At 28.9% G+C, this 12,913-nt stretch overlaps 1 protein-coding gene across 2 annotated transcripts in view; it reads left to right on the top strand.

Annotated features, from left to right (window-relative positions):
- The first annotated feature begins 1,484 nt into the window (after nucleotides 1-1,484).
- The window catches only part of LOC145969834 (aminopeptidase N-like), a 20,360-nt gene continuing 8,931 nt past the window's right edge, over nucleotides 1,485-12,913 (top strand). Inside the window, exons 1-7 of one of the 2 annotated variants that reach the window (XM_083096111.1) lie at nucleotides 1,485-1,759; nucleotides 1,891-2,380; nucleotides 3,462-3,914; nucleotides 5,800-5,980; nucleotides 11,352-11,490; nucleotides 12,356-12,437; nucleotides 12,832-12,913. The exon at nucleotides 12,832-12,913 is cut by the window's right edge and continues 181 nt beyond it. In XM_083096111.1, the coding sequence (XP_082952237.1) occupies nucleotides 1,914-2,380; nucleotides 3,462-3,914; nucleotides 5,800-5,980; nucleotides 11,352-11,490; nucleotides 12,356-12,437; nucleotides 12,832-12,913 (1,404 nt within the window). In that variant the 5' untranslated portion in view covers nucleotides 1,485-1,759; nucleotides 1,891-1,913. Of the gene's footprint in view, nucleotides 1,760-1,882; nucleotides 2,381-3,461; nucleotides 3,915-5,799; nucleotides 5,981-11,351; nucleotides 11,491-12,355; nucleotides 12,438-12,831 lie in introns of both variants that reach the window. The other variant, XM_083096112.1, reaches the window with a different exon arrangement.

Here is a 12,913-nt window from a genome sequence, read left to right as displayed (position 1 = left end):
GACCTTCAGGTCGAAGTAAGAGCGGTCACGGTCACAATCGTGCTGAAAAGTTATGTAACATTTCCGTTTAACAATTTAATTTACTTGGAGTTAATGATATTTATCGCTTCTAATTAGATTTTTTTTCTGGTATAATTTTATTAATAATTCTAATAAATATTCATCTTTACTTCCCCAATACTGATTTTGATCATGACATGTGTTGTCAACATCATGTCCCTGAGTAATATGCAAAATAAAATGCGTTTTAATTTCATAGGGTTTTAATTATACAGGGTACGATTTTAATTATACTGCAATGATACTCGATGCGTTTGTATTATAAGAATACTTCATGCATGATTACAGATTTTCTTATCGCTCTGCAAATCTGACATTAAATTGTACTATTAATTATGCAAATGAGAGAAAGTTATATTTTAATACGTAGATTAATATATTTTATTGATATTATAAAAACAAGCTGAATTCTGAATCATTAATATAGTAACTCAATAACTATAAAATTACATTTTAATATTTATTTACTTATTTTAACATCTGTTAAGTTTTTTATTGTATTAATAATGTATATCAATATATGTATATTAGTATTGCATTAATTATTACTTGCTAATACACATAAATTAATATATGTATATTAATGTGTAATATATATGTGATTTAATAGTGGATAATATTACAGTATAGATTATAATTTTAATATAATGTAAAATAATTACGAATGTTGTATGTAATAAAATATTATATGTGTAATTAATATTATAAAATACTGTACATATAATTAATATTTAAATATATTTGTATATAAATATTAAGAAATTAATGCGTTATATTAACATATGTTATTAATATTTTAAATCCTATAAAAAGTATTCTTTACGAATGTGTTTTATTAATGTACTACTAATGTTTTTAATTTAATAATAAATTATATGGCATAATTCTTGGAGCACGCTATCTCTGTAATATTTTTATTCCACAGTATAAAAAAATCTTTCTCAATTTTAATTTAAAAATATGCTTCGTTATAAGAATGACACGATTATTGACTTAATCGATTTGAGGGATTTCCTGTTGTTTTATTCATATATCCGTATAAATTAGAAGGAGTGAACAAGAACCTAAAAAATAATAGTTATTCATTATATTCTCTTATATACAATACTGTAATATTATACTCTATCGTTAATAAGTTACATTTTTTCATTAACTTGCTCAAAAATTAACATATCGATACACTCTCGTAATAATGTAGTATATAAAATTTCATTTGAATGTATATTGTAAATTATAAAAATTCTCAAATTTTTGGTAAAGAAATAAACTACTTTTAAATAGTATAAAAGAATTCAAATACATATATTTACAGATATTTTTGCATTCTACGTAACGGTAGCCTCTTTTGCTTTAGACCAACGCGAAATAGACGGTTCTGTCATCTTACGGCGCTCGATCGATAGCACGAATTTGGAGTGGGAAAAACGGCACCGTGCTTTGCTATTACATATCGTTTCTCGATCGAAACGTCTGTTAACGACCTCAGAAGTTGTGTGTTTACATATGACATACACATTTATTGTAATATCGCCAAGTGTTGTTAGTCTTTGGAAGTTTCTCGAAATAATAAGAAATCATAAGTGCGCATATACATTTTTCATGTTACAATGATAGTGGATAAAACATTAATTTATTGCAGCTAATTATTGTAACGAAACATACACTTGCATGGCATTTGTGGTATATCTCATTATACAGAGTAAGTCATTCAAAATTAAGTTTATTTTTATATATTTGTCTTTATTCCTTCTTTTCCACTAAATCATGGTAGAGACAGTGCTGTGTTTAATTTGTCTGTTTGTACTTTCTAACAAAAATATAGTTTTACAGATATCTAAGATAAAAGTAGTATCATGTTTCTTAAACTATTGTTAAGTAGCAGTTTAACAATCATCGTCGCGGCGGCTCTTTTAACCGACGATCAGATAATTAAAATATCTCAAGAAGAGTTAAACAGGCACTCGAATAGTATATTACCGCAACAATATGATATCATCTTTACACATATCGAAAAAAATATTATTGTCAGCAACTGCAGTATACATATAGAAATTATAAATTCAACATCAAGCATATTATTGTATTTACACGTAAAAAATATTAGTCTAACTGTGTTTTATTATCCACATTATTCTATGAATAATATTGAAAAACCGATCATTTATCCATCGGTAAAATCTATGTATGACATTGAGAAAAACATTGTCAAATATGTATTCGCTAAAGATCTATTGATGGGATATTACATCATAAAATTAGTTTATAATATAACTGAAGATACAGGCCTAAAGAACTTTTATAAAAGAGATGAGCGACAGTGGTAAGTATAACTGTTAAAATGTTAAATATATAGTAATGTTTATGAACAAGCTCTGGTGCAGCATGTTATATCTATTTAAAAAGTATTTTCTAAGAAAAACACATTTATACATAGACATGTACGTATCTGAAATGTTTCCATTCTTAATTATATGTTTCTTAACATCTTTTAGTAAAAATTTTGCAATTTAATATTATCATTATTATTAAAATGAATGTAAGCTGCAAATAAAAATTAATTTAATTAAAGTAGTCAGCTATAATACATGTCTTACACAGCATTTTATTGTCAACATTCGAACGAAAAAAAAAATATTCCGGTAGAGTTTCTGAATTGTTTTCAAAATATAAGTATGATTTTGAAGGATTTATATTTTTATAAAACTTGCTTATATGAAATTTGAAATTTTGAACAAACACTTAAGTTTTACACTGTTTATTTTGACAATAACAAACATTAGGAAATTCGTTTCTAATATTGAAAAAACTTATAATTCAGAAGGAAAACATTTCCAGATATATGTTTATATGAATTCTTTTTATCTTTATGATCCATAAAAGTCATTATCAAAATTTAATCAGATCATGAACACTCACAACTTTCATAAAAACACTCTGCATATAATATATAAAATTAAATATACAAGCTATACTTATGCTGTTTCATGTATTTAAACGTGCATCTACACATACCCATACTATTTAGAAACAATACTAATTTCGCTAATAACTAAGACATATATACATATGTGTTTCATTTAATAAACTAAAATAAGCAGTTTCTTTAACTTGTATAAAATTATGTACGGAATCGTTGCTAATATATCAATTAAAATCAATTTAAAAAAGTTATTATTCTAATACTGTTTTATATTGAAATTTATTTTAATTTTATTAAATTTTCATGCTAAATATTAATTATAAATATTTATTTTGTACCTGTATATTCTAAAATAAACATTTTATGAATCTCGCACAACTAAAATATATGCAACTTTTATACAATTTCATTGAAACCACTTTTGCATAAAGTTTTTGCGGTGTCTTTTATTATTGTTAATTCATATTTCTAAATGTGATAGGTTGGCAACGTATGTTGATATTGGGATCCAACACATGGTTCCGTCTTTGCCCGAATCTTTAAGAACCATCATGCTCTATGAGAAGCCCATCTATGATATTATTGTAGAACATTATCAAAACTATACAGTTTTATCAAATGTACCGATACAAAAAATAGAAACGAATGATAAACACATGACGAAGACACATTTTAATACGCTTGTAAAGCCTATTTATTTTTTATTAATGACTAACCGAATTAATTTATCTCTTATGCCTGGTACACATAAAAGTGTCAGAGTTAATATGTGGTGTAGAATGCACTGCGAATTTGCACACGAATTTGCTGAAAATATAACATCGTACTTGTTCGATAAATGGAAACGTTTGAATGAAACTTGGCAAATAAATCATGTTGCACTTCCGGATTTTCAAAACGAAAGCATCATAAATCTGGGCCTTATTCTTTACAGGTAACTATATAATTATAAAAAATTAATATATTTCGAAGATGAAAAAAAGGATAACAATTCTTGGTAACTAAAATTATTTACATATCTTTTCTCTATTTTTAAAATATTACTTGAATATATTTTAAAAAATAAGTAAAATTGTATGAAGCAATGAGACGAGAAACATATCTAATCGTTTATTATTAGTCCAGTTTATTATTTGTCCAGAAAGTTATTGCGATTTTTGTTGTTTAACATTTGGCGCTTTTTTTACGTTGTCTTTCTTTTGTATCTATGTTATATCAATTTAAAAGCGCACACTTCGCTCTACATTTTAATAAAAATAACTGTATTTTGATATTGGTTTGCGTTTTATTTAAACTATGAAATTAAGAATAAAAAAATAGCAAATTCCAGCGATTCTTTTACATGAATTCAAAATGAGTCGTAAAGCAGTTGAAGGCTCGCAATATTAACGATGCATTTGGTCTAGGAACCGCTAATGAATGTACAATGCAATGGTGGTTTCCGCAAATTTCAGTGGAGATGAGAGCCTTGAAGTTGAAAAGTTCTGGACGACTGCGATTATTGACAACGACCACTTGAAGGTGTTCGTTGAAACAGAGTCACGCACATCGATTCGAGAACTAAAACTTGGCGTAAACAAGTCAGCTGTTACTGATTACCTGGAACTAATTGGAAAAACAAAAAAGCTCGACAAATGGATGCCGCATCAATTGAGCGAAAATCAAAAGAATCGTCACTTTGAAGTGTGTTCTGCATTGATTTTGCGCAAACAAAATAATCCGTTTCTCGATCGCATTAACGTGCGATCAAAAATGGAACTTGTACGATAATCGTCGACGTTTTGCACGATGGTTAGACCATGATGGAGCGCCAAAACACTCTCCTAAACCAAAATTGTATTAAAAGAAGATTATAGTGACTATTTGGTAGTCGTCAGCCGAGATAATCCATTACAGCTTTTTAAATTCGGACGGAATTATCACGGCAGAGAGGTACTGTCAAGAAATTGGCAAAATGCATCAGGAACTGATACGTTTGCGTTCGGTGTTGGTCAACAGAAAAGTTCCAATTGTCCTACACGACAATGCTCGACTACACGCCGCACAACGGACGCTGCATTAATCAATTGAGCTATGAAGCTCCATGAAACTCTGTCTCACCCATCATATTCGCCGGTCTTCTCACCAACTGACTATCATTTCTTTAAACATTTCGACAATTTCTTGCAGGGGAAAACCTTTAACAATAAAGCTACTGTCAAAAACGCCTTCGAAGAGTTTGTCGCTTCTAGAAATCTTTATATTAAATTTTATGCTACAGGAATAAATATTGTTTCTCGTTGGCAAAAATATTTGAATTTCAATAGTTCTCTTTTCAATTAATAAAATTCACTTGCTTAAATATGTGTACTTGAATTTGAAGATTAAAAACCATAATAACTTTCTGGACAACCTATATCTTCAATGTACATCAACTTATATGAAGAATAATATTAAAATATATATATTTTATAATCTTAAAATTGAAAATTACAAATTAAAATATAAAATTGTAAATTAAACAATTATATTAAGTTATAAGAATAGGTATAAGTATTATATTAAGGTTTTCACTTTTATCAATCAAAATTTAAAAAAGTTGTATATATATATATATATATATATATATATATATATATATATATAGTGCGGTACTCGCTTCCAATATATTGCATTACTTCGTAATGAGCATTTATAAATAAAACATTAATAATAATATATAATTAATATATTAATTGTTAATAGAATCATTTAATTATAAATTTGGAAATACAATATTTATTACGTGTTATTATACAACAGAAATATACATTATATAAAACATTTCTTTTTATTTTCAGAGAAGCAGATATTATCTACAATGACAATGTAGATTGTTTTGCGACTAAAATCAAAATTGCCCGTTTCATGGCCCATAAAATAATACAGGAATGTTCTTATTATGAAAATCCACTTTGGCCGTTATCCTCTTTGTTAAATGAGGCTATTGTCGCATTTGTTGGATTATATGTCACCAATCAGGTTATTTTAAGCAATCTTTAGCGCAAAACTTGCTCACTAGCAAACAATATGATGGATATATAATATATATATATATATATATATGTGTATATACATAACAATATGATGTGTGTATATATATATATGTATATATACAGGGTGAATTTTAATGGTTGTGTCAATCTTTTTATCATACGGGAGATTACCGATCGCAATTTTAATAAATTGATTGATACATACATGTCAGTTAATTGGATCAACCGTATCGAAGGCCGAAATATAATGTGTACAATTAAAGCAAGTTAAAAGCTGAAATTATGTAGTGTGGATTTATTATTATTATTAAAGCTACGCATTTATTATTATTATTATTATTATTATTATTATTATTATTATTATTATTATTAAATATATATGTTATTATATATATTTATTATTATTATTATTATTATTATTTTACTGTGATCAAATTAGGGATTTATTATTATACATATTCGATATATTAAAGCGGAAGAAATACATATTTAAAAATTCAATTCAAATTTAACACTTTAACGTTTTATGTAAAACTTTATTTCAAATTCCGCATTTATTTTTATGATAAATTTTTATTGTTTTATATGCTAAAAATATGGAGCAAAAAATTTTCTTCCTTCTTAAAATAAAATTACGCAATTGTTTCATAAGAATGTATTTCTTGTGGAACATTTGCGTGATTTCATTTCAAGAAGGCAGAAATACTACATACCTTTAGCGTATAACAATATTAAAAATTTTTATCATAAAAATAAATGCGGAATTTGAAATAAAGTTTTACATAAAACGTTAAAGTGTTAAATTTGAACTGAATTTTTAAATATGTATTCTTACTGCTTTAATATATTATATATGTATACGTAGCTTTAATAATAATAATAATAATAATAATAATAATAATAATAATAATAATAATAATAATAATAATAAATATAATAATATATATATATAATAATAATAATAATAATAATAATAATAAGTGCGTAGCTTTAACAATAATAATAAATCCATACTATATAATTTCAGCTTTTAACTTGCTTTAATTGTACACATTATATTTCGGCCTTCGATACGGTCGATCCAATTAACTGACATTTATGTATCGATCAATTTGTTAAAATTGCGATCGGTAATCTCCCGCATGATAAAAAGATTGACACAACCATTAAAACTCACCCTGTATATATATACAGGGTGTCATGGAGATTTTAGCCCATACCAAGTAAGGAGGTAGATTGGCTCAAATTAAGAAGGAAGGACTTGTACTGCTTTGTGATATTCGCAATAATTAACGAAAAATTAAATAAAGAATATCGGCCAATCTGCGTGAGTAGAAGCGCGCGGCGACGAGAGTCGTCCCACTGTAATCCTATACTAGGCGCGCGGCGAAGCGATGGGCGGATCGCTCTCCGAGACATGATGATGGCGTGTGATATATCGCAATACCGCGCCGAAAAATGACCGGTCCTTTTAGTGGCGAGAAAATGATGCGCTATCATTTCCACACCACCTTGCGGTAGATAGCATGGTGCGCTTTTTTATAGTGGTTTCCCCCATAGGCCTATTCCACTCTCAATTTAAATATTTGTGAAAATTGTTCAAAATGGCGTTACTGTACGCTGAATGTATCGTAAATGTAAAAAATTGATGATGACAGTACCTTCACAAAAATTGATCCGTGGTTGAAAATCCCTCGATAAAATGTGTTACACACGTTGGTAATGATACGGACGTAATCCATTACACGTAAAGCGTGATGTACCGCGTATCGCGAAAAACCAAATTCATGTGCCACACGACGCACGATAGTTCCAGGATTTTCATAAAATGCTTCAAGAATCCTTTCTTCATCTCGTACATGAAGACGCACTGCTGGACCGGTTATCCCGATATTATGCACGGTACCCAGTTTCACATAATTATTGCACAACTCGTAAAACTGTACGTTCACTTGGCTTTCGTGCACGCCCGGAAAATCATTCCACATAAATTACGGCCGCGCGATAAGTATTTTCTCCCGCTAGCCCGTATGCCACAATCATATCCGTATATTCCTGCAGAGTACACTTCATTTTCATTGTTAATTTACTACGCGAACACATGATTTTTACTAAAACTGTCTCAGCTCTCGCAGGCTGTTGCCAGAGTGCATACGCCAGCAGCACGCAACTACAACTGAGCGGACATGCGAGTGGAAGCGTACGTGTGAGCTCGGCGCCTGCACATTATGATTACCCTCACATGTCCGCTCAGCTGTAGTTGCATGCTGCTGGCGTATGCACTCTGGCAACAGCCTGCGAGAGCTGAGACAGTTTTAGTAAAAATCATGTGTTCGCGTAGTAAATTAACAGTGAAAATGAAGTGTACTCTGCAGGAATATACGGATATGATTGTGGCATACGGGCTAGTGGGAGAAAATACTTATCGCGCGGCCGTAATTTACGTGGAATGATTTTCCGGGCGTGCACGAAAGCCAAATGAACGTACAGTTTTACGAGTTGTGCAATAATTATGTGAAACTGGGTATCGTGCATAATATCGGGATAACCGGTCCAGCAGTACGTCTTCATGTACGAGATGAAGAAAGGATTCTTGAAGCATTTTATGAAAATCCTGGAACTAGCGTGCGTCGTGTGGCACATGAATTTGGTTTTTCGCGATACGCGGTACATCACGCTTTACATGTAATGGATTACGTCCGTATCATTACCAACGTGTGTAACACATTTTATCGAGGGATTTTCAACCACGGATCAATTTTAAGTAAAGGTACTGTCATCATCAATTTTTTACATTTACGATACATTCAGCGTACAGTAACGGCATTTTGAACAATTTTCACAAATATTTAAATAGAGAGTGGAATAGGCCTATGGGGGAAACAACTATAAAAAAAGCGCGCCATGCTATCTACCGCAAGGTGGTGTGGAAATGATAGCGCATCATTTTCTCGCCACTAAAAGGACGGGTCATTTTTCGGCGCGGTATTGCGATATATCGCACGCCATCATCATGTCTCGGAGAGCGATCCGCCCATCGCTTCGCCGCGCGCCTAGTATAAGATTACAGTGGGACGACTCTCGTCGCCGCGCGCTCTACTCACGCAGATTGGCCAATATTCTTTATTTAATTTTTCGTTAATTATTGCGAATATTACAAAACAGTACAAGTCCTTCCTTCTTAATTTGAGCCAATCTATCTCCTTACTTCGTATGGGTCAAAATTTCCCTGACACCCTGTATAAATATATATACAGGGTGTTTCATTTTAATCCGACCAGTCGAATATCTCGAAAACCAAGCCAGGGAGAGAAAAATATTTCAGACAAAAGTTGTTTGGTTTCGAGAGTGCCATAAGATGGTGACAATGATTTGACCTTGAACAGTCATTTGAAGGTTACATAAAGGTCACCTTAAATTTCTTAAATGGAATACCCTATATATTTTTGCACATTCTTGTAGCTGACATCGAGAGCTTTCCAAAACACTATAATTAAGTACCTTTTCGTTAAGTACTTTTTGAGTTATGAGGCTTGAAATAATTTCTTAATTTTACATAGTAAAATATCTTGTAAAATATTCATTTTTCGATTATCTTACCTTAATACTTTTACGTATAAAATAATGAGAGGAATCAACTGGTGTAAAGAAAACACATAGTTGTTTTGAAGAAAAAATATGTAATTTGCAATTAACAATTCCATATTTTTTCTTCAAAACAACTATGTGTTTTCTTTACACCAGTTGATTCCTCTCATTATTTTATACGTAAAAGTATTAAGGTAAGATAATCGAAAAATGAATATTTTACAAGATATTTTACGGTTTATGTAAAATTAAGAAATTATTTCAAGCCTCATAACTCAAAAAGTACTTAACGAAAAGGTACTTAATTATAGTGTTTTGGAAAGCTCTCGATGTCAGCTACAAGAATGTGCAAAAATATATAGGGTATTCCATTTAAGAAATTGAAGGTGACCTTTATGTGACCTTCAAATGACTGTTCAAGGTAAATATTTACCATATATATATATATATATATATATATATATATATATGGTAAATATTTACCTTTACACAGCCATCCCCAAATGACTCGACCTTGACATATATTGTCAAGGTTACTGCCCTGAATAATATCCAAAATATTTTAGGCGTCGCTCGTTGTTTATTAAAATGTTATAAACAAAAGAAGTTTTATAAGGTTCACAGAATTTTTGGACACTATGTACAATAATAGATCTTTCATATTGAAAGTTATAAAGGAATAAACATATTGAAAAACTTTTTAATAAACAATGAGCGACGCCTAAAACCTTTTGGATGTTACTTACAAGTAAAGGTACCCAACTGTCACTCACGGATTCTAATGAAACTTTGTACACTTGTAAAACTATGCAAAATAATAGACACGTATTTTTAACTGCGGAGAAGCGATTTTAAGGGCAGAAACAACCCCTTGTATATATAAGGTTGATATACGTAGACTTCGTACCGCAAAAACTTTAAGTTTTATAAAAAATTGTTTCAGACAAAAGTTGTAGCGTGTAAAAAGATCTATTTACTGGCGCCATGAGTTTGATCTTGGATGGCGTCGCCAAGGTATACCACCCTGTATACAAGGGGTTGTTTCTGCCCTTAAAATCGCTTCTCCGCAGATAAAAAAAAATACGTGTCTATTATTTTGCATAGATTTACAAGTGTACAGTTTCATTAGAATCCGCGAGTGACAGTTGGGTACCTTTACTTGTCAGTGCAGTGACCTTGACAATATATGTCAAGGTCAAGCCATTTGGGGTTGTGTAAAGTTAAATATTTACCATCATAGCGTGTAATTTTTTTTATAAATCAGAATATTAGGCGAAGTTTCTATATTTACAAAGAAAAGTGAGTTTTTAAAAAATGCTAATTTTCAAGTAAATCTCCAACATACATAGATAATACAATTTAAAATATTTTTACATTTTTATGTTTCTTTTATTTTTTATGTGTTTTGTGTGTCAAAGTCACTATGTTACATTTGTCCGACTTTAAATTATTATATAAAAAAAAAGAAAAATTATCATTTAAATTCTACATAATATATGTATACATATAGAAATTGTGTAATAAGATAATTTTGCTATATAATATATTTTAATAATTCTAAAAATATTAATTTTAAAGTTATATGTCGAGTAATCATTTTTGTTATTAATATATTATATTTTTAAATTATTTATTCTATATTTTAAGAGTATTTGAGTATAACAGATTTTTTTTACATACACGTAGAAAGTAACAGCTCTAATGCATTTTTCTATTGTGTGTTAAATCTAATATTAATTAAGTAAATACATTTAAACTATTTTCTATAGGCTCTCCCAAGTACCCGGATGATGGACTTGTTTGTGGTACAAATTCAACAAGAATCTCTTCATTTCGATACTGAATATAATACATCACTTTATAATACATCATTCAACATTTCTTTTGAACATTACCGTTACATTAAAGGTATGATAATATAAAGAAAAATTGATTATGAGTAAATTTTTGAAAATAAATGCTTAAAAAACAAATAGAATAACTGACAAAAATTTTAATTTTATATATAATCTCTTCATTATACACATGCACACATATATACATATATAATGAAGCTGTAGTATATAAAATTATATATAAAATATATTATATACAGAATGTTTCTTTTTAAGTGATACAGTCGATTATCTCGCGAACCGATGATTTTATTGAAAAATTTTTCGAACGAAAGTTGCATAGCTTGAAAGGGTACACATGATGGAAATATGGACTTGACCTTGTCAAAGTCAGGTCAAGGTCATTAGTACTTTTTAATATGAAAATCTCTATTTTTTTATTACATATTCTTGTAGATTACCTCGAGAACTTTTCAAAACGCTGTAATAAAGTATTTTTTCATTGAGTACTTTTCAAGTTATATCTTAATTTTACATAAGCTATAAAATATCTAGTAAAATATTCATTTCTCGATTATCTTACTTTAATACTTTTATGTACTGAATAATGAGACGAATAAATTGGTGTAAAGAAAAAACATAATTATTTTTAAAAAAAATATATAATTGTCAATTGCAAATTAATGTGTTTAATATCAGTTTGCTTAAGAAAAGTATTAAAGTTGTCAAACTTTAACTTATTATATCTTTTAAACCAATGTCGCCTCTCATTTACTTTTTTGCGCGGAATTACTCAGGACAACTTCCTCTATAACATATTCAAATGATGATAAAATCGGTGATGTGTAACGTTTTATGCACTTTTACCATAATTATGAATTATTATTTACTATAACTAATATCTTATTCATATTCTGATGTAAATTATATAATTATAGTATCCAGTGTATTGCGTACGTTACAACTCATGATTACTGAAGAGATATTTTGGCAGAGTATCCGTATATATGTAAAGGACAAGTAAGTAATACACTATACTACTATAATTACTATTTTTATTTAAATTAAATTAATTTTATTTTTATTTAAACTTATATCGTTTCTTCCATACTTTATTATCTTTATTATTACCATTTACAATTCTTTTTACCTTCAATGTCATTAAATATTCAAGATATATTTTCAAATTACATATACACTTATCTTTTAAAAGTAATTAAGTTTGGCCATTCCTCTTAAATTATAATTTAAACTGTAGCATCAAATATATATTAACAATTTTATATTGTAATAATTATATATATATAAATATACATATATATAAATATATATATATATATATATATATATATATTTGCTTATAATACCTTTCGTTAACACATCAATAAATTTTGCATAAATTTTATAACTTTAGCAAGCCAACTTTTAACTATTTTGATGAAATTATGAAGAACCTGTCGTCCATTCAAATGTCTGAAGACAATTTACTTCGTATA

The sequence above is a fragment of the Camponotus vicinus genome, unplaced genomic scaffold, assembly GCF_025532165.1.
Source record: "Camponotus vicinus isolate PSW18456_S1 unplaced genomic scaffold, iyCamVici1.0 SCAF_4, whole genome shotgun sequence".
NCBI lineage: Eukaryota > Metazoa > Arthropoda > Insecta > Hymenoptera > Formicidae > Camponotus > Camponotus vicinus.
The sequence above is the reverse complement of the archived record's forward strand: the minus strand, read 5'-3'. Positions and strand labels throughout refer to the sequence as shown.